Raw genomic sequence first — 23,141 nt, 5'->3', positions numbered from 1 at the left:
CACAGATTCCTAAAGGTGCCACTACAGGCAGACAGCGTGAAGGTAGCCTACAGGTTGCTTGCCTCCCTTTGCAAGGATGTAGAATATAGCAGCAAGGATGTCTTGTTATAACTTCTAAAACACATTGGTTATGCCACAGACAGAATACCCATGTATGCAGTTCTGATTGTCACACTACTGAAGGAAGTGATCACACTGGAGACAGTACAGAGGAGATTCACCAGGATGCTGCCTTGGAGTGGAAAGTCTCAGTTCTGAGGAGAGACTGAGTAGGCTGGGTTTATTTTCCTTGGAGCACAGGAAGACAAAGGGAATCTGACTGAGGTACACAAAATTGTGAGAGGCCTACATGGAGTAGATCATAAGAATCTTTACCCCATGACAGACATGTCTAAGACCAGAGGGCACAAGTTTAAGGTGACGGCTAAGTGGTTTAGAACAGGAAAAATGTTTTCATATATGGAATGTGCTACTTGAGACAGTAGAAGCAGGTACTCTCGTAACATTTAAGCAGCTGGACGAGCATTTAAAATGTCAGGGGCACAATACCAAATGCGGGTAAATGGGATCCCCTCCCCCCACTGCATCCCAAAACCAGCCCACTCGTCCCCGCCTCCCAAACCTGTTCTTCCTCTCACCTATCCCCCTCCTCCCAACTCAAGCCGCACCTCCATTTCCTCCCTACTAACCTCATCCCGCCCCCTTGACCTGTCCTTCCTCCCCGGACTGACCTATCCCCTCCCTACCTCCCCACCTATCCTCTCCTCTATCCATCTTCGGTCTGCCTCCCCCTCTCTCCCTATTTATTTCAGAACCCTCTTCCCCTCCCCCATTTCTGATGAAGGGTCTAGGCCCGAAATGTCAACTTTTGTGCTCGTAAGATGCTGCTTGGCCTGCTGTGTTCATCCAGCTCCACACTTTGTTATCTTGGGATCAGAGTAGTTTTGTGTTTGTTTATCATCACAGATTATGGTAGGCCGAAGGGCCTGTTACTACGCTATATGAATCACAGAATCCCTACAGTGTGAAAGCAGACCATTCAGCCCAATGACTCCATGCCAATCCTCAGAAGAGCATCCCACTTCCTCCAACCATTCTCTTTGTAACTCAGTATTTCCCATTGCCAATCCACCCAGATTGCACATCTCTGGACACTATGGGCAATTTAGCACAGCCAATCCACCTAAACTGCGCATCTCTGAACTGTGGGAGGAAACCGAACAAGGAGGAAACAGAAGCAGACATGGGAAGAATGTGCAATCTCCAGACAGAGGTTGCAATCAAATCCAGATCCCTGGCACTGAGGCAGCAATGCTAAGCACTGAGCTACTATGGTGGTCCGTAATACTGAATATATTTGACCCTTGAATATTTATTAATTTTGGAGTGCTATTAGTGTCTTTTGTAAAAATTGATGCTAAATATTTATTCAACACCGTCAGTATTTCCCAATTCCTCATTCTTATAGCCCAGCCTCATCCTTTAATGGCCGATGTTCATTTTGGCTTCTCTCTCACTCTTTAAATATATAAAGACACTCTCATTGTCCGTCTCAATAATACTTGCAAGTTTACCCTCAAAGTTTATTTTCTTTTTTTTTGTAATTTTGCCAGCTTTTAAAATTTACTTATCCCTCAGGTTTGCCAATGACATTTCACTCATTGGTTTTCTTTCAATTGATGTGATCCTCAACTTCCCTGGTTAACCACAGGAGCAGGTTCAAGCAACTGTATGGTCTATCACAGCTCCTGGTCCACCTTATGTTCAATATCCAGCACTTATTTAAATGTCAACCTGACAAGAGGACGAAATCTGGGAAGGACTGAAATGTTTTAATGGATCACTTGTGATCAAGAAAACAAAACTGGTCCATGTCACTATTTTTAATGTTGAGAAAAACAGCAAGACAATCCAACAGTGCAATCCCAAGACGTAGGATCAGAATCCCTCCAAATGGACTTTACGAAATATGAAAAAGAATCTCAAAACCCTTGCAAATTGCTGCAAATAAAAGGTCAGTCCTCAGTAGAAAAACACTCAGATTAAGACAAGACAGTGGCTCAGCAAAAGGGATTGATCATTGTCTGATTGCTCTCATGGAACACTGGTGCAACAAAATGGCATTACCTGATGCAGTGCAGAGACTGATCATCTAATAGAATAGATTTGGAACTTTGCCACTGTTACTATAATAAGTTCCCATTGAGGAGGGAAATGGATAATTCAGACCTTTGTCCATCTGGGTGCTATTACCATGTCATCTCCAAGAACTGTTTAGAACCATTGTGAAATGATCATGTTGCCTGGATACCATTTCCTCAAAATAGCCTCAAAATTCCTCAAAATGAGGATCAAAACAGCTTAAGAAACAAATGTGAACTCTCTCCCAGTATACCTATTACATCTAGTGTACAATTAGACAGAACTTTGGCAATGTTACTGATCATAATGGTCCAATTTTGCTATTATATGAAAGGTGAAGCTGTGAACATTCATCATCACTACCTGATAATCTGCTTGATATCCAATATCTAGTTACAACAGATGTTTGAACCTGGAATATGTCAACTCTACTTGGTGGTACTTGCATCATTGTCTGCACACAATGTCAGGAGCAAGCCAATAATAGTAACTTTCAAAAGAAAAGTGATTTTACATTTGAAAGGAAGAAATGACTTAAGTCCTGAGAAAGAATAAGTTGTGGGACTGTGAACTCTTTCACAGGGCTGGCACAGGCACACTGGGCTGAAAACTTTGATTCTAACCTTAAGGCATACAGGAAGAGTTCAAAGTAGTTGCACGACAAGCATTCCCACTGCTACATTCCAGAGACAGCTTCTACAAAGTATACATGGGTGGGCATCCCACCAGGGCAGGCATCAACTTGAACAGTGTGCCATCACCTGCAATCACTGATGTCAGGTCCACATGCAAGTAAGCGTTAGTTGGGCTGCTACCACCCAAACAATTATAACACACCATGAGTTCGAGAAAGAAGAAAATTTACAAAGCACCACAGTAGCTTAAAATTATATTTACACAAATTTGAATTAAAATAAATCAGTGTAATGAGTTTTCCTTAAGATCTTCTGCACTTTCAAAGTAGATACCCAAACATTTGGAAATGGTCAAACTTGCAAAATGGCCCAAAATTTCTTGCAAAGTCTTACCTTTAAAGCATCTGCCATGGTATCGACTTGTTCATTTAGCACATTCTCTGACTCTTTGTACGACAGACATGTGAACTGATATTCCTCTGGATCAAAGGCATCCGCACCTTGCTGCTCCACATCACACTCTACTCCCTCGTAATAGGCACTCATATCGCCCTGGTCTTCCTCCTCAGAGTCTCCATTATAGTCATCATTACTGTCAGAACTCTGGCTATTCATATCCACTGACATGGTCACAGCTGCAACAATTGACCACAAACTTGACCAAACCCAACAACAAAATGTAGTACTGTATTTATAAAGTCAGCGGTCACTTCGACTCTTCATGTGTCTTTTGGATTACTGGAAAACAAACAATCAAAATTAGCAAATACTGTAAATTACCAAGAACAAAGTAGTAATTCAAACATCCTTCACCTCTTAGAAATATAGTTCCGAGCCGAGATATGGTTCCACGGATCACGTAATCTCACCCTTACTTAATTTACCAATGTTCTAATCCAAAGGATTAAACACATTTACAAAAGTAACAAAACACACATCATAGGTTAATAAGGAAACAGCTGCAAGCCTCATGCATGATATTCATGTTGAAGGATCATAAATATCTAATTTTATTTCTGAATTGGTTCAGACATTTACAGGACAGAAGACAGCCATTCAGCCCATCATTTTCACACCAGTGAATGTAGATCAACTGCAGTAATCCCATTTTCAATCTTTTGGTCCTCAGCCCTGGAGACTATGGCAGCACAAGTGAATATCTAAACACAGTTTCAAATGCTACCAGACATTTTGACTCAACCACCATTGACTGCTATCAGCCTGCGAATGAAATAATTTCTCAACTCTACTCAGCCTTCTACCTCTTACTTTAATCTATGCCCCCTGGATATTGACTCCCGTTTAATCGTGGAAAAAGTGCCCTCCTACCCACCCTCTGCCCCTCAATCTTATACACCTCTATTAGGTGCCATCTCAACCTTGGTCGCTCCAAGGAAAACATGTCCAGCCTATCCAATCTTTTCTCATATCTCAGACCCTCTTTAGGTCAAGCTACTATCACCAAACTATTAGTCCAGAGATGCAAAATATATTCAGGGGACCCAGTGCAAAATCCACCATGGCAGGTAGTAGAATCTCAATTCAATAAAACTCTGGAATTACAAGTCTAATGATAACCATGAAACAATTATCAATTGTCACAAAGACCCAACTAGTTCAGTCACGTTCTCTAAGGAAGGATCCTGCCATCCTTACCTGATTTTTGCCAAAAGGCACATCTAGACTCTCAACAATGTGGCTGACTCATACCTGGGTAATTAGGTATTGGCAACAAATGTTGCTCCTAATCAGCAATGGCTATGACCAGTGAATGAATAAAAATAAGGCCCAAACAGCATCCTGGTAAATCTCCTCTGCATCATCTCCCACACAGTCATGTATTTCCTATAATTTGGCAGTTATCTTTAGGTTATGAATTAACTCCTACCCCTAAAGTAAGACGGTCATGGGTAAAGGTCTAGCTCAAAAGGCTCCAATGTGTGCTCTGTGGGACACACCAGTGCAGTGCTGAAGATCTAAGTGCTACCCTGACTTAAAGCCTGATCAGGTAGATCCTCATAGTCACAAGGTATTAACTGAAGAGTGGAATGTTCTAGTTTCTTGGCCAATAATTGCCATTTATTTGTCATATGCAAAGTTGATTGCTACATTTTCTTCGCCACTGTCACTTCAAAAAGTAATTCATGAACCAAATACTTCAGCACATTGAGAAGATATGATAATGTTTTCACAAATTCAATTTCTCCGTTTCATATGGTAGCAGGAAACCACACACATGCTTTAAAGGGAAGCTTGCGAAGAACATAAGGAAGTGAGACACGATACAAGGTAACATTGACAGGGTGAAATGTGGTAGTGAGGCAGGAAGCTCTTGTACCAATTGGGCCAATGGCCTAATTATATAGTTACTTAGTTTGCAATTAATTACGGTCAGCACTCATGACAAATAATGTGACCTTGGTATATAAACTGTATTAAAACATTCAGTGGGTTACTCCTGCTTTATTAGCACTTTAAAAATTAATGCATTACTTGATCAATCCAGTCTGTCATATCAGGGACCCCCTGGAGTGTTAATGGAAAAGATATTTAATTTACAATAAACGGGTAAATACTGAAGGCCAATGACTTGTTTCCAGCTCAGCATCAAGGATCAACTGGAGTTAGAAATCCCAGAGTTTGAAAGCTTGAATATCAATTCAGACGCAAATTTAGCCTGCTCTCCTCACAAGTGTAGGGCTGTTCAGGGAAAGCACGGTCATTTCAGTTTAATTTGTAAAACTTCCAAACCAAAAGTGTCTGATTAGTAACCTGGTCATGGAAAACTGAGGAAGCTTAAGTGCTCAGTTTTATTAATATTCATATCAAGACTTAATAGTTCACAGGACGGAAACTGGAGACAATCAGTCAAGTTGAACTTCAACATTTGATAAAGAGGTGCAATTTCAATGATTCTGAATCTAAGTGATGGTGTTGGGAAGTTGGTTGAAAAGTTAGCTAGGCAAACCTCAAAACACAGCAAAAAGTGTTCTGCATTTCAACTGCACGTTTTTATTTTTTCTATGGAATACAATTCTATTCTGTTACTCAAGAAACTTTACAAACTTGTGTGGCTGACTGAAGCCAGATTTCATTCTAGGATCTAACTTGTCTGCTGGTGCCATCAGCTGGGATCATTACAACAAAGTTTTCATGCTTTGCCTTAGCAGATGTTGAGTGGTCTCATCTCCTGGTAGTCTGATGCTCAACAATTGGACTGATCACCTCTTGATTATGGAGAGATAAGGGCAAATAAAATCAAGTAGGCATTCTGCTCTTTATCTCAATACCAAGGTATCAAACAAGAGCCAATTCAGATAAATACCTGACTAAACCATGTAGAATCACTTGGATTAAATTATTACACAGCTTAATAATGAAGATTTCGAAAACAGTATGGGAAACTCTAGAAAGAAAGGCACTTGTAAATTAAACACCAAAATTACATTTAGCTAATACTGTAAGACAGTGATAAGGGGATAATTTCCTGTGCAGATTAATGGTGGCTGTGTAAAATTTTTTGCACTCCTGCCCTGCTCAGATTTATTTGAACGTATTGCTGATAGTACAGAATTTATATCAAGTTAAAACTTAGGTGTAGAACATACCTAGATAACACTGCATTGAAGGCTGCATCCGGCTAGATCATCTCTGCACGTTCAACACACTTGAAACAGTTGCTTCTGAAAACAGTTTAACCTGATTAAGAACAAGCTCTTCAACCACTTTACACCAGAAGCAGAAGTGCACCAGGATAACAGTTTTTATGGCCATGGGTTGGTTTTCTTTGCTGTGTTCTGGCAATGGCTTTACAATGAATCAAAATTCTTGAACTATTCTGGCGTCAAGGACACTGGGAGCATGTTGATGACAAACTACACATGGTCTCTTTGGGTGTGCTAGTCCAAGAGCTGTGACGTAACATCATAAATCAAAGCCAAAACACCCAGAAACAACCTCTTAGTCTGAGGAGAATTAAAGGCAGCATGTATCTACAAGCAAACTTAAAAAGCAAATATGGTTCAGTATTTCCAGTTTTCACTTCATAATTAACTTTTGATAATCTCCCTCCAATAAACAGAACTTGCGATTTTACCTGAGCTGAAAATTAATAGCTGGCAAGATCATTGAAGTTGGTTTGATTCAGCTGCACTGTCATTTCCTTATTTGCACTCAAAATGAAGCAATACTAATCCAAGAGTAATGTTGTAAGCTGCTGAGGAAATACTACAATCCCAACCACGCTCCCCAAAATAAAGATCTAACAGGTCGAGGCATTTTTCTCCAGAAAAGGAAACAGCGAAGATCGTAAAACATACCCTTCTCAACGTTTGACAGTGGATATAGAGAACAGATGGGATCCGAGTTAGAAGTCACATTTATATCCACTAGGGAATTCAGGAGAAAGAACTTTACCCAGACATAGTGAGCATGATGTTGTGACCACCAAGGTAATCACAAGAATTAGTTGAGTGCAATACCTTAGACTTTCCACAGCTTAAAAGAAACTAAGCGTTGAGTAAGGAATAGAACCAGCAGAACAGGCGTTGGAGGATGCTCAGGTACAGCATGCACATAAACCTGATGAAACAAACGATATAATTCTGCACTACTAATATTGTCTAAAAACACTTCCTAATACACTAAATACAGGTATCAACAGAAGGAAACTAAAATATGCCAGGCACAGGTTGTCATTCAAAATCACCCTAATTCTCACTGTTTAGGTCCATGTGCAAGATCCAGCCTAAGGTCAGAAGTAGGGATGTTCGCTAATGATTACAAAAGAATCAACATTCACGACTCCTCAGGTACCGAAGCAGTCCACATCCAACTGCAATAACAGCTGGACAACATCCAAGCTTGGGCTGAAAATTACCAAGTAACATTCATGCCACGCAAATGCCAAACAATGAGCATCTCCAGGAACAGACAATCTAACTACTGTCCCTCGAGGCCTGTGATCAGTGTGTTCCACAGGGATTGGTGCTGGGCCCACTTTTGTTTTAATTCATTTAGATGAGAATATAGGAGGCACAGTTGGTAAAGTGGACGCAAAGGTTGGTCATATGGCGAACAATGAAGAAGATTACTTTAGATTACAGTTATCTTGATCAATTGTGTCAAGAGTGGCAGATAGATTTTAAGACAGATAAATGCAAGGTGCTGCTTTTTGGGATAACAAATAAGGACAAGGCTTATGGAATTAAAACTAGGGCTTTGCATTGTGCTGTAAAATAAGGAGACCTGAGCATTCAGATACATAATTTTTTTTGAAGTTTGCATTATACATAGATAACACCCACATGTATACAGTTCTGATAGTCCTGTTCAAGGAAGGATATTATTAAGGTGGAGAGGGTTCAGAAGAGATCTATCAGTATGTTGCTGGGAATGGAGGGTTTGAGTTTATGGGGAGAGGCTGGGACTTTTTTTCACTGAATCAGAGAACGTCAAGGGGGGACCCTGTAGAGGTTTATAAAATCATGAGGGATATACATAAGGTGAATGACAGGTGTCTTCCAAAGGACATGGTGGATGCAGGTACAGTTACAATGTTGAAAAGACATTTGAATAAGTGCATGAATAAGAAATGTTTGGAGAGATATGGGCCAAGCACAGGTAGGTGAGACTAGTTTAGTTTGGGATTATGGTCAGCATGGACTGGTTGGACCAAAGGGCCTGCATCTGTGGTGTATGGCTTGATGACATTCAATAATATCACCATCACTAAACCCCTTATCAACATTACAGGAGTTACCCTTAACCAGACTCTGATCTGGACCAGCCATATAAATGCCGTGGCTACAAGAGCAAGTCAGAATCTAGGAATACAACAGCAAGTAACTCACATCCTGACTCCCAAAGTCTGCCCTCATCTACACGGCACAAGTCAGGAGTGTGATGGAATACTCCTCACGTGCCTGGATGAGTGCACCTCCAACAATTGAGAAGCTTGACATCATCAAGGACAAAGCAGGTTGGCACATCCACAAACATTCAGTCACTCCACTAACAATGCTCACAGCTGCAGTGCATACTAACTACAAGCTGCACTGCAGAAGTTCACCAAGGCTCCTTCATTATACATCTTTCAAACACACAGGCACTTCCACCTAGAAGGGCATGGGCAGCGGATACATGGGAACACCACCACTTTCAAGCCTCACACCATCCTTAGTTGGAAATATATCGTCATTCCTTCAGGGTCATTGGGTTAAAATCCTGAAATTCCCTCCCGTAACAGCATTGTGCGCCTACTGACAACACATGGATTGCAGCCACAAATTGAAGTAGCTCACCATCACCTTCTCATGGGACAAATAGGGATGAGCAATAAATGTTGGTCCAACCTCCAATGCCCACATCGCACAAGTAACGACAAACAAAATTTCTCCCTTCCGACCTTGGTGTCAAGAATGAAGCATTGATAACACACCAAGCCAGTACTACCCTCATTGAACATCAAACTAATGATTCAGGTAGGAAAGAAAACGTGAGAGATAAGACACAACTATTGACATTCAGCCTGGTTAACACTGAATACTTTGAAAATTGATATTCCATTTATTAGTCTCCTTCAACACAGTACATGTATGAACACTGTACTTTTTAAATATTTAGAGGAATTAACGCATTGCTGGCAGGTAAGGTGAAGTCTAAAACATATTCCTAGATTTAAAAATTAAAACTAGCTGCACTGTTTACTGTTTTTCTGATTAAACTCCAATACAGTCCCAGAACACAGGTTATCATTTTTGTAAAGACATCCTGCTCTTAACCTTACAACAGATTAATTTGTTAATGGGCACCAAATTCTCGCAGATATTAACTCAACTTAATACACTGATTGCACCGACAAGAAGCTCTCTAACTCTGTACAATATGCAGTAAAAATGGCTATGGCTCTATGATATCAGACTTCTGCCATGACATTTTTTTTAAAATGATAACTCTAACAATCCAACAGCTTCAGGGCCAACAAATGCACTCAAATATTACTTTTGCCTCCTTTTAAGCTCCAAACTAGCAAAGGGGCCGAGTCTAAATAGAACACAGAAGACATCATGCTGCCTTCCCCCTTCACTTCTTTTAGACCCTTTCATTACTTCCTCTGGAAATTCTTTATCCTTCTCTCAAATCACTAATTCATGAGGTTGCAGACCCGCTCGCTGAGCCGGTGTGTTCGATTGCAGATGTTTCGTCACCCTGCTAATTAACATCATCAATGCTCCTCCGATGAAGCATTGTTCCGCTCCGCTTGATATTTTTATGCCTCGGTTTGCTGGGGTGATTGGTATCACTTCTAGACCTGTTTTTCAGTGATCTGTATATCAGATCCAGTTCAATTTGTTTGCTGGAGTTCTGGTTGGAATGCCAGGCCTCCCGGAATTCCCTGGCATGTTTTTGTTTGTCTTGTCCTATTATGGATACTTGTCCGAGTCAAACTTATGCCCTTTTCTGTCATTGGCGGATTGTGCTTTTTGGATATCCATTCCTTTTAAAAACTCCGTACAAGTGGTCCTGTTCTGTTTTGCTGGCGTGTATTGTGAGTCACTTGAATAACGTCATATGCAGCTCCATTTATGCGTGTTAGGATGGTTGATAGTGCAAATTAAGTATCTGGTCCTTACGTGTGGTCTTTCTGTGTACACTGAATAACAGAACCAGAAGCAATGCCAACCACCCCAGCAAACTGAGGCATATAAATAACAAGCAGGACAAGACACCTATGCTTCACCAGAGCAGCACTGACGATGCAGGGTGACAAAACGTCTTCAATCAAACAAACCAGCCCAGCAAGCAAGTCTACAACCTCATCCACAATCGAACCTGCAAATCTTCTCAAAAACTTCAGTCACTGATTCATGTTAGTATATTTCATGGGTTGCATTTGTTGATGCAAAGAACAAATCCCTTGCATTTCTGTAGCATCCTTTATAGTGAAGTACTTTTGAAAGGTACTCAATCGTAATGTAGGAATGCAGCCGCCAATTTGAAAGAAATTTGGAAGTCGTCACATACTCTGCTTTAGTAATATAGGTTCAGCAAATAATTATTGGTCACAACAATCAAGAGACCACTCCTGTTCTTGTTCCCCTACTAGCTCCAGTATAGTAATGGAAAAGTGTAGGCAGTACTAATGGACACCTTTTACAGGATTCATGCTGGGACAGTGCACTGCTGAACTGCACAACTAGATTGATAAAGATGGTTTTAAACTAAACAGTGGGGTCAAGGTATCAAGTGAGGGAAAGTGTGATAAATTCAAAACACAGAACAAGTCAAGAGAGCAAAGTAGCAAGAAGAGATCTGAAAATGGCATACAGCAAAAACAGGTAGGTCATGCAAACTTAACAACATGCCATCAGATAAGTCTAGAGATTGTAAAATAATGAAAAAAATTAAAGGCCCTCTTCATGAATATACTCAGCGTCTGCATTAAGGTTGACGAATTTTCAGCACAGGCAAAAGTAAACAAGTAAGATCTAATTGCAACAGCAAAGACATGACTTCCGTGTCACCAGGGCCACAAAGTTAAATACTAAATAAAAACCAAAAGATATGTGAATGCTGTGCAGTTCTGAAGGAGGGTCACTGGGCCCAAAATGATAACACTGATTTTTCTCCAAGATGCTGCCAGACCTGCTGAACTTTTCCAGCAATTTCCATTTTTCTCTAATTTAAATATTAAATAGGATTCAACAACTAGGAAGACTAGCTAAGAGGAAAATGGAGGGCAGGTAGAATTGGTTATAAGGCATGGGATCAGTACATTAGTGAGAGGGATCAAAAGATCAAGCAGTACGATCAATCAGTTTGGAGGAACTAAGTAACATTAAGGAGGAAATAAAGATGATCAAATTGTAGTAGTAAGAAGAGGCATAGTATAAAGCAGGAAATTAGAGGTGCAAGTAACAATGGTACTACAGTATCATGGTGGACTTCAATCTGCATAGAGCCAGGATAAACCTAAATAGCTGAGTAAACATGAGGTCAGAAATCACACAACACCAAGTTATAGTTCAAAAGGTTTACTTGAAAGCACAAGCTTTCAGAATGTAGCCCCTTCACACGCTTCAAAAGCTTGGGTCTTCACTAAGTCTGTTGGACTATAACCTTGTGTCGTGTGATTTCTGACCTTATCCACCTGAATCCAACACCAGAACCTCCACATCATAGTAAACTTAATATTGTGGAGGACGAATTCCTTAAGTGCATACAAGATGATTTTCTAGAACAGTACTTCAAGGGATCAGTGAAGTTGGGCTATTTTAGAACCTACATTGTGCAATCAGAAATAAATTGGGAAACTTCATTCACGATGGTAGTCAAACAATAGCTAGATTTAAAGATTTAATAAATGGTGTACAACAAATCAAATTCCTGAGAAGCAAAAACCCCAGCAGGAAATGTGGCCAACTGCTAAAGATTAGACAAAAGGAAGAGCCTCAATGTTACCAAAAAAAAGTCATACACCTGAGGATTAGGAAAAGTTTAAAATTCAAAGGAGAACCAAGACATTGATGAAGAAAAAACAGAATATAAAAGTAAAGTGAAATATTTGCAATGGAATTTAAAAGGTTATGGGTGTGTTAAAAGATTAACTAGATTAACTTTAAAAAGGCCCATTACAGAGGAGAATTTAGAATGAGGAATAAGAAAATCGTGGATTTAAAAATTGTGTTTGTCTACACAAAGAAAAATACAAAAACCACCCAGTAATAGTAGAGAACCTAAGAATTAGTGAGAATGACGAATGGAAATCAGTTTGAGTAAAAAAAGCAGAAGACAAATTACTGAGAATTTAAGGTCATAAATCCCCTGGACCTGACAAACAGCATCGCAGAGCGCTTGTAAAATGGCTGTTGTGATTGTGGATGCCTTGATGGTTATCTTCCAAAATTCTAGGGATGAACAAATTGTGCAGATTGGAAATGTAACACCGCTATTTAAGAAAGCAGAAAGCTCAGACCTGTTAGTCTGACATCAGTGGTCGGGAAAAAAGCAAGAAGCTATTTTGAAGGATGCGATAATTGGAGAAAATAGCGATAGGATTAGTAAAATCAAAACGGACTGATGAAAGGTACATCATGTTTAACAAACCTTATCAAGGATGTGACTGGTAGAATAGATAAAAGGGCAATCAGTGGATGTGGTCAGAGAGAATGGGAACTGCAGATGCTGGAGAATCCAAGATAACAAAGTGTGGAGCTGGATGAACACAGCAGGCCAAGCAGCATCTCAGGAGCACAAAAGTTGACATTTCGGGCCTAGACCCTTCATCAGAAAAGGGGGATGGGGAGAGGATTCTGAAATAAATAGGGAGAGAGGGGGAGACAGACTGAAGATGGATAGAGGAAAAGATAGGTGGAGAGGAGAAGATAGGTGGGGAGGTAGGGAGGAGATAGGTCATTTCGGGAGGATGGACAGGTCAAGGGGGTGGGATGAGGTTAGTAGGTAGGAAATGGAGGTGCGGCCTGAGGTGGGAGGATGGGATAGGTGAGAGGAAGAACAGGTTAGGCAGGCTGGGACGAGCTGGGCTGGTTTTGGAATACACCTCCTCCCACCCACCTTCCTGCAAAATTTCCGTCCCCTATTCCCAATTCCTTCGCCTCTGCCACATCTGCTCCCAGGATGAGGCATTCCACTCCCACACATTCCAGATGTCCTCGTTCTTCACGGGCCGCAACTTCCCCCTCGCAGTGGTCGAGAACGCCCTCGGCCGTGTCTCCCGCATTTCCCGCACCTCATCCCTTACACCCCATCCCTGCAATAACCGCCCCGAGAGGATCCCCCTTGTTCTCACATACTACCCCACCAACCTCCGGATACAACACATCATCCTCCGACACTTCTGCCATCTACAATCCGACCCCACCGCCAAAGACATTTTTCCCACCCCACCCTTGTCTACCTTCCAGGAGAGACCACTTTCTCCGCAACTCCCTTGTCCACTCCACACTCTCCTCCAACCCCACCACACCCAGCACTTTCCCCTGCAACCGCAGGAAGTGCTACACCTGCTCCCACACCACCTCCCTCACCCCCAGCCCAGGACCCAAGATGACTTTCCATATTAAGCGGATGTTCAGCTGCACATCCGCCAATGTGGTATACTTTATCTGCTGTACACTGTGTGGTTTCCTCTACGTTGGGGAAACCAAGCGGAGGCTTGGGGACCGTATTGTAGAACCCCCTACGCTCAGTTCGCCATAAACAACTGCACCTCCCAGTCGTGAACCATTTCAACTCTCCCTCCCATTCCTTAGACGACATGTACATCATGGGCCTCCTGCAGTGCCACAATGATGCCACCTGAAGGTTGCAGGAACAGCAACTCATATTGTGCTTGGGAACACGGCAGCCCAATGGTATCAATGTGGATTTCACCAGCTTCAAAATCTCCCCTCCCCCAGTGCATCCCAAAACCAGCCCAGCTTGTCCCAGCCTGCCTAACGTGGTCTTCCTCTCACCTATCCCCTCCTCCCACCTCAAGCTGCACCTCCATTTCCTACCTACTAACCTCATCCTGCCCCCTTGACCTGTCCGTCCTCCCTGGACTGACCTATCCCCTCCCTACCTCCCCACCCACACTCTCCTCTCCACCTATCTTCTCCTCTATCCACCTTCAGTCCGCCACCCCTCTCTCCCCTATTTATTTCAGAATCCTCTCCCCATCCCCCTTTTCTGAAGAAGGGTCAAGGCCCAAAACGTCAACTTTGTCCTCCTGAGATGCTGCTTGGCCTGCTGTGTTCATCCAGCTCCACACTTTGTTATCAGTGGATGTGGTGTATTTTGACAGGATCCGACACAGAGGATAAGTAAGCAAAGTCAGCAAATAGGATTCAGGGTAATATCCTTGCATGGTTGGAGAACTGATTAACAGACAGAATTAAAATACATGAACAAATAAGTAATTCACAAGTTGGCCGACTGGAACTAGCAGATAGCACGAGAGCCAGTGCATGGGGTCCCAGCTTTTTTTAAAAAAATCAACGTTTTGGGTGGATGAATAATTTGTAATATTTTCAAGTTGGATGACAAAGTCAGGTGGACACACGAATCATGAAGTGAACATAACGCTGCTTCATGCAAGCTAGGTCAATGAACAAAAGGTGAAAATAATAGGTCATCGGAAAGAGATTGAGATGGCAACATGTCCAAAAAGACCTTGGCATCCTTGTTCAAAAGTTAGAGAAAGCTAATATGTAAGTGCAGCGAGCAATTAGAAAAATAAATGACCGTAAGTAACAGGAACAGAAGGCTGCTATTCAGTCCCTCAAGCCTGCTCTGCTATTCTACAGGATTATTGCTAGTAGAATATGCCTCTCATCCACTTTCCCACATTTTCCCTTTAGCCCTATTGATCAAGAATCTATTTCAGCCTTTAATACACATAGGGATTCTGTTCCCACAACTCTTTGTGGCGAGGAGTTCCAAGGACTCCCAACGCTCAAAAGAAATTCTTCTTCATCTCAGCCTTAAATTGAAGCCCCTTTATTATGCCCTCTTATCCTAGACTTTCCAACGGAGACAAACATCCTCTCAGCATTGACCCTCTCAAGTCCCTTAAGCATCCTGTATGTTGTAACATGGAAACCTTTCACTGCTCAAAACTCCAGCGAGCAAAGTCCCAACATGTTTAGCTCATAATCAAATCCCGCCATACCAGGGATCATATAAATGAACCTTCCCCGAACAGCCTTCAATGAAACAATATCTTTCCTTAAATAATGGGACCAAAACTGCTCACAGTAATCCGATGTAGTCACACCAACACCTTGTACAGTTGCATTGAGATTTCCCTACTTGTATATTCTAAGCCCCTTGAAATAGCACCAATATTCCTTTAGTTTCGCTGATTACCTGCTGCACCTGTGTGCTAGCTTTCTGTTTTTCATGCACAAGTAGATCCCAAATCCCTTTGTGTTGCAGCTTTCTGTAGTTTTTCTCCATCTAAATAACATTCCGTTATTTTGTTCTTCCTTCCAAAATGAACAACTTCACATTTTCCCACATTATACTCAATTTGCCAACTTTTTGTCCACTTACTTAACCTAAACTCTAAACAGAATCCATCTTGCAACCTAACCTTTCTACCAATTTGTGTCATCTGCAAACGTGGCTACAGTACATTCCATTCTTTCCAAGTCATTAAATGTACATTCAAGCGGTTGTGGTCCCAGCACTGACCTAAGGAAGGGGAGGCAATGGGCTAATGGTATTATCACTGGGCTGGTAATCCCGAAACCCAGATAATGTTCTGAGAACCAGGGTTCAAACACTGTCCTGGCAGAGGGAGGAATTTGAATTAAAAACAAAGGAGAGATCTGGAATTAAGAATCTAATGATAACCATGAATCCATTGCCAAATGTTGGAAAAATCCATCTGGTTCACCGATTTCCTTTAGGCAAGGAAACTGCCATTCGTACCTGTTCTGACCTACATGTGACTCCATACCCACAGCAATGTGGTTGACTCTTAAATGCCCTCTGGGAAAATAGGGATGGGCAATAAATGCTGCCTAGCCAGCAATGCCCTCATCCTGAGAATGAATAAAGGCACCTCACTGGTCCTAGGTCATCAACCTGAAGAATCCCTTATCCTTACTCTCAGTTTCCTGTCCATGAGCTAATTCCCATCCATGCCATATACTGCCTCCAACATTGTGGGCCATTACCTTATGACTTAAGCTTTTGAGAGGTACCTTGACGAATGTCTTCTGGAAATCCAAATGCAACACCATCTACTGGTTCCCCTCTATCAACTCTGGTTCAGACCTCCTTGTCTAAGTTCAGAAATAAAATTGTCTTGTGGTAATCTATGGCATCTTAGTCAAGTCACATTTGGAGTACTGTGCGAAGTTTTTATCTCCTCATCCAGGGAGATGCATACTTACCACAGTGCAGTGTTGGGTAAGCACACTATATCCTAAAATGGTGACTTAGAGGAAACCATGTCTACATTTCCTACACATTAGGACAATGACTGGTGATCTCATTGAGACAGACGAAATTCATATAGGGTCTGGGAGGGCAGGTGCAGGGTCTCTGGTAACGCTCTCTTGGATGAAACATATCTCCAACAGTGTAGCACTTCCTCAGTGTTGAACTGATCTGTCAGCTTTAAATTTTGTGCTCAAAACTCAGAAATGGGACTTGAAACAACAACCATCTGACTCAAAAGCTCAGCGCTACTGACTGAGACATCACTGCTTTCATGTTTGAGGACTCCTACTCAGCTTGCTAACCTAAATAGGAAGAGCAGCCAGACCACTTAGCGAAAGTGAGCTAATCTTCTCCAGGTCTCCATGTCTACAACAGGGTGTGCGCCATCAGAGATCACTGGACTACAAATCAGGATAGGACACTCATCCCAAGCCCAGAACATCCCGAGGGCCTGGTTTACACAAATGGTGATACTGACCAGGGATCGAATGAGTCTGACCAATGCCCTTTAAGCCAAAGTAATTCAAATTCAAAATTACAACTTCAGTTAAAATTTGTTCAAGATTAATGTTCTTTTGGATAATGCAACACTAAGAAAAACAAAAATAAAATTTAAAATACTTCATGAGTGTGGTTGGAAGTGAGATGACGTTGTGTTTCCCAGCAAACTGAGTATCAGACATCATGAAAAAGTGCCAATTGGCCATGCTAAATTGCCTATCATATTCAAGGATGTGTGGGGTAGGTGGATTAGCCATGGGCAATGCAGGGTTATAGGGATAGTGTGGGGGAGTGTGTCTGGGTGGGATTCTCTATGGAGGGTCATTGTGGGCTCGATGGGCCAAATAGACTCAATTAGCCAAGTAGCTAATGGACATTTTTATTCAAATGGAAAAGGGACTTCAGGTCAACAAAACCTCAGAAGAGCTATTTTCAATTATGTGAATAAGTATGCGCTGGGAACAGTGCTAAACACAGGGAAGAGTAGGTGCATTTCAGATTACATAAACTCAAAGAACAAGCCATTTTGTCCAAATAGTCTGTTTAAATTTCTAATTAGTTTCTTCTCACCTTTATTCATGCCACTGTCAGAATTACCTTCTATTCCCCTTGCACCCTGATGTTTATAGTGGCCACTTAAATGCATCTATATATTTGCCTCACTTACTACACATACTAGAAATCGCCACATATTCCTCAGCCTGAGTTAAAGAAATAGCTCCCAAATTCCCCATTGCATTTATTTGCCATGATCCTGTTTTCTTTAGAATCCCCAGTGTGGAAGTAGGCCATTAGGCCCATCAAGCCCACAATGACCCTCCATGGAGAATCCCACCCAAACACACTCCCCCACACTATCCCTATAACCCTGCATTGCCCATAGCTAATTCACCTACCCTACACATCCTTGGATATGATAGGCAATTTAGCATGGCCAATCCACTTATTTATTTTACGAATGCAAGTTTTGGTCTTCCATAGGAGTTAAAACTTTTTTACGGCTATCTTATCAAACATCTCACATTGCGTTCAAGGCTTCTGTCAGATCAGCCTCAGCCTTCTCACATTTGCAAATAGGTTCTTACAGCCAGAGGAGGAGAAAGCAAACAGTGAAATTCATTCAAAAGGGATTAAAACAATTTAACAATGTTTAATTCTGGCATAAAATGCAAGTATGAAACTGCTTAATTTCAAGCTGAATTTCTGCATCTATCTCCTCTCGGCGTTTTATAAAGGAATGAAATTTTACTCAATGGTTTGTTAAGAGCATAGACGGTTGAGGGGTGGCCTTACAGAGGTTTATAAAACCATGAGGGGCACTGATAAGGAAAATAGCAAATGTCTTTTCTTTAGGGCAGGCAAGTTCAAAACTAGGGGTCATATTTTTAATGTGAGAGGAGAAAGATGTAAAAGTGGCATGATGGGCAACTTTGTTTTAAAAACAGAGTGGTTTGTGTGTGGAATGAACTGCTAAAGGGAGTGGTGGACGCAGGTATAGTTACAACATTTAAAAGACATTTGGATAAGGACATGAATAGGAAAGGTTTAGAGAGATATGGGCCAAACAGAGGCAAGTGGGACTAGTTGAATTTGGGAACATGGTTGGCATGAACTGGTTGGACTGAAGGATCTGTTTCCATGTTGTATGACTCAATGACTAATAGCATGGCTGAGCAAAGCTTCAATGGTTTAGCAAAGCTTTAACAGTTTCACCATATAACCAAGTACTTATTAACCAAATGATGCACCACACAACTCAACATTTCCCAAGACAGCACTAATCAAAGCTGAAGTGTACAAAATATACCAGCTCAATCACAGAAATCAAACACCCGAAAGATCTTGACAATGTTCAAAACAGAAATTCTCTCACGCTTCACAATCCTTGATGTGCTGATTTCAAGCCTGTTCACGGAAACAAATACTCAGATAAGAAACTAAAGGCTGAAGCTATTCTATGTTGGTCCAGGATTGCAACCGCTCCAGTACCCTTAAGAAAGTTTAACTAGCACATCAACTGACATCTCAGGTGAAACCAAAACCTCAACCACAATCACAGCTGTATACCAGAGAGGGAAAACAAATGGTCTTTTTGACAACATTTACATAGATGTCAGTTACGCCCAAAAAATTTACAACAAACAACAATGAAAATTCGAATTGAGCTTTTTTACTGCACAAAGGAAGAAAACCCACATGTTGAAACAGACAAATTAAAACTGAGGGTTGCAATCGACTCAATACAAAAAGCTGAAGCACCGTGGGCAACATAAAAAAAAATCAAGAATATCAACTAAGTCAGAACTGAAAAAAACAACAGCAGGATACAAAAGCTTGAAGTCCCACCCAAGCTGTACACTGCACTGGTCAGACAGCATTACGTAGTATTTAGAGCTGAAAGACACCCACTGCATTCTCCATTCTGATAAAAAAAACAAGTACCTTTGCCAATATTGCCACAAAAGTATTATTCTGGTCACAAATACAAATTCAGCTTTAAGAACAAACTATCATTTGTTATAACTAAGATATCCCAAATGCACCAGAATCAGGTTGAAATAAAAACGAACACTCAAAAATCTCAGGAGGTCTGGTAACTTCTTTGGAGAGACAGGAAAACAGTTAACACAGTTGAATATGACTCTTTGGAAGAGTCTGGTTAGTGTTCTGAAACCTCTTTACCCGAGGAAACCACACAAACTAAATTTTCTTTGCAGCCTGAACCACAAGTCAAACTATTTTATTTCTCCCATCACTCCAATAATTTAAATGCTTTAGGCACTTCAAGATTCCAGTCATCTCCCCATCAGTCTTCCATCCTCTATAACAGAACTGAATATTATGGAAGCAGAAAGCAATAATGCTGAAAAGAAACTGGATGGCATTTGAAGGAAATCTGCAGAGCAATGGGGATACAGCAACGGAATGGAACTGTCTGGATTGCTCCACGGACAGCCAGCGTGCATTTGGTGGGTCAGAGAGAGCCGCTTACAACACAAACAGAAGCTAACACCCAAAACTCTGCAGCCTTTTAACCTATCTCACACCATGCCAATCAACCTTCACCCTGTTTGTGCTCAGCTGCATGGGTCCATGTGTCCCCCTTATTCACAATTTAAATTCTTATCCTTTTGTTTAAATCTCATGACCTCTAACCTCCCACAAATCTCCTCTCCTAGAATGTTCCTCTGCTGTGTTGTGTCTCAAAACACATTCCACCCAGTCAATGCATCCTTGGCAACTGTGCATCTAGTCACTTAGGGCTCACACACTGAACAAGAATTAAAAGACTTTCGCTTCAAGCATGTATCCAGTTATCTTATGTCAGTAATTAACCCGTGAACAGAAGGTGGGAAAGGAGAAAGGGAGGGTCAGGAAATTGCTGCTACTTAACCAGCTGAAGGAGAGAATGCAACCAGCAAATCAAGGTGCATTACAGCACAGTTGAATAGCCTGATGATACTTAGCACAAGGGCTCACAGCATCTGCGGTTTTGATGCATCATGATCAGGAAAACTTACTGGGGAAAGAGAAAAGGAAATGGAATGATGGGAGGGCATAAAAGACGATCCTTAATACACATTTACATTCTTCACTAAAAAGCAGTGATTCAGCAAAATTAATTTCCATGACATTCTTATAAAAGATCATCCATCATCACATTTAAAGGATTCATCCCAAAATCTGAACCCCTCTTTTCAGAGCACCTCTGTGGCATTATTAATTTATGACTGTGTTATGTACTATTTACTTCCTGTACAAAGTAGCAGGACAGGAAATAGTCAAATCATCAATGTAAGGCAGAATACAGTGGACGACTATTGAAGAAAGTAGTCTCTCGACAAAACACTTTCCCTGTTACCAAGCTGCGATTGCCAACGTACACTCTTCTCCACATTGTTTCCTGATAGTATCCTTGCAGCTTCAAATGTTGTGGTCTTTTCAGTCTTCTCATCATTGATGATTAATCTTTTGGTTACAACTAATACTAGTGCAACTCAACAACACACTTGCAGGCATCAGTGTTGTTTGTTAGGCCACTTAAATACAGTATTGTTGTCATTCAGCTATCAAAATAACACCCTTTATTCACACAACTATAATTGTACAGTGCAGTGATCAAAGTGAACAACTAATGTCACAAACGACAGTACTGCCACAATTACTTTCCTACTTGAATATTTACTTGGCTTCATTAATATTAGGTGCTAATATTTATGCATTATTTGTTAACATTGCAGATGCCAAATCAAATTAATAGTAGACGATTGTTATTATTCATTTAATACTTCAGTTAATGCTGATTATAAATACTCCTGAGGCTTTATCATCATAGATAGTGGCAGTCATAAATGCTCCTGGCTCTCCATTATTGAAGTTGTTGTTGGTTATAAATGTCTTTGGTGCTGTATTATCAAAGTTAATGGTTATTAATTGTAGTTAACAGTGATTAATTATAGTTAATGATGACTATTAAAGATATTGTAACATCTGTTAGCACCCTTGGTGCCAGTTATGCTAGTTAATAATGAATGCTGACGTTAGTCACCTTGGTAAAGGTATGACTGCTGATCACTCTCGTTAACACATGGTTACTGAGTTGACCCTTTTTATTTCTAGTTAAGGTTGGTAATTAATTACAAGATACCATTTATCATGCTACGGGGGCCTAATGTTCCGGTGAAGAACAGATTGAGGTGGTTCATACTGGAGCCTGTGTTGCTGGTTTGACACTAGTTATGCTAGTTAGTGCTGGTTAAGAGTCAGGAGCTCCCCCTCTGGGTTATTAGGGGGCTGCGGTAACTCCCGCTCCCTGCCACAGGCTGGGCTGGGTATAGCCCGGCTCCCGGTTAACCCCCCGGTACTCACCCGGCCCTTGGGAGCCTGGCATCGGTGGCGGAGTCGCGGCCTGGACCCGACCTCGGGCTCCAGTGACTCCTGGTCGCTCGGATCCGCCGTTAGGGAAACGCAGCGCAATCGGAACTGGCAGGGCCGCCTCCTCTCCCGTCACTTCCGGGGCACTGCAAACCGGAAACTATTATAGAGGCATGCAGCCTAGTGTCAGCCCTGAGTAATGCAGGCAGCCTTAGCAATGCATGCAGCCCAGAGTCAGCCCTGAGAAATGTCTGCGGCCCAGTGTCACTCCTGAATAATGCATGCAGCCTAGTGTCAGCCCCAAGTAATGCAGGCAGCCCTGTAGCAGCCAAGTAATGCATGCAACCAAGTGTTAGCCTTAGCAATGCATGCAGCCCAGAGTCAGCCCTGGGAAATTCATGCAGCCCTGCGTCAACCCTGAGTAATGCATGCTGCCCAGAGTCAGCCCTGAGAAATGTCTGCGGCCGAGTGTTGGCCCAGAGAAATGCATGCAGACCTGAGTAATGCATGCGGCCCACTGTCAGCCCTGAGAAACGCATGCAGACCTGAGTAATGCATGTAGACCTGTGTTAACACAAAGTGAGAGCGTTCAACCCAGTGGAGAGCCTAGTTTGGGGCACGCAGGCATGTTCCGTTCTAGAGTTATGCATGCAGCTGAGAATGATACATATGCAGTCACGTGGCAGCCTAGATTGATGCATTCAATCATGTGTCACCCACGGCATTGCATGCAGCCCATTGTCAGCAGAGTGATGCATACAGCCCAGTGGTAGCCTAGATCATTGCATGCTGCCCAATGTCATCCATGGGCCATGCAAACAGCCTAGAGCGAGGTATGCACCCAGAGTGAAGCATGCAGCCCAACATGTGCCCAGAGCAATGCACGCAGTCCTGTGTAAGCCCAGAATGATGCATGCAGCGCACTGTCACCACAAAGTAATGCACAAAACCCAGTGGCAGCCTAGATTGAGGCATGCAACTCACTAACATCCCAGAGTCATGCAAGGAGCCCAGAATGAAGCATGCAAACCAATG

At 41.8% G+C, this 23,141-nt stretch overlaps 1 protein-coding gene across 1 annotated transcript in view; it reads right to left on the bottom strand.

The window, feature by feature from the left end:
• The window catches only part of arih2 (ariadne homolog 2 (Drosophila)), a 110,097-nt gene extending 87,859 nt beyond the window's left edge, over window positions 1-22,238 (bottom strand). The window contains exons 1-2 of the mRNA XM_048547488.2: window positions 22,101-22,238; window positions 3,171-3,515 (exon numbers count right to left, since the gene is read on the bottom strand). Of these exons, the coding sequence (XP_048403445.1) occupies window positions 3,171-3,404 (234 nt within the window). The 5' untranslated portion in view covers window positions 3,405-3,515; window positions 22,101-22,238. The remainder of the gene's footprint in view (window positions 1-3,170; window positions 3,516-22,100) is intronic.
• Window positions 22,239-23,141: the final 903 nt, after the last annotated feature.

Source organism: Stegostoma tigrinum, chromosome 11 (genome assembly GCF_030684315.1).
Source record: "Stegostoma tigrinum isolate sSteTig4 chromosome 11, sSteTig4.hap1, whole genome shotgun sequence".
Taxonomy (NCBI): domain Eukaryota; kingdom Metazoa; phylum Chordata; class Chondrichthyes; order Orectolobiformes; family Stegostomatidae; genus Stegostoma; species Stegostoma tigrinum.
This window is presented reverse-complemented; position numbering and strand designations above follow the sequence as displayed.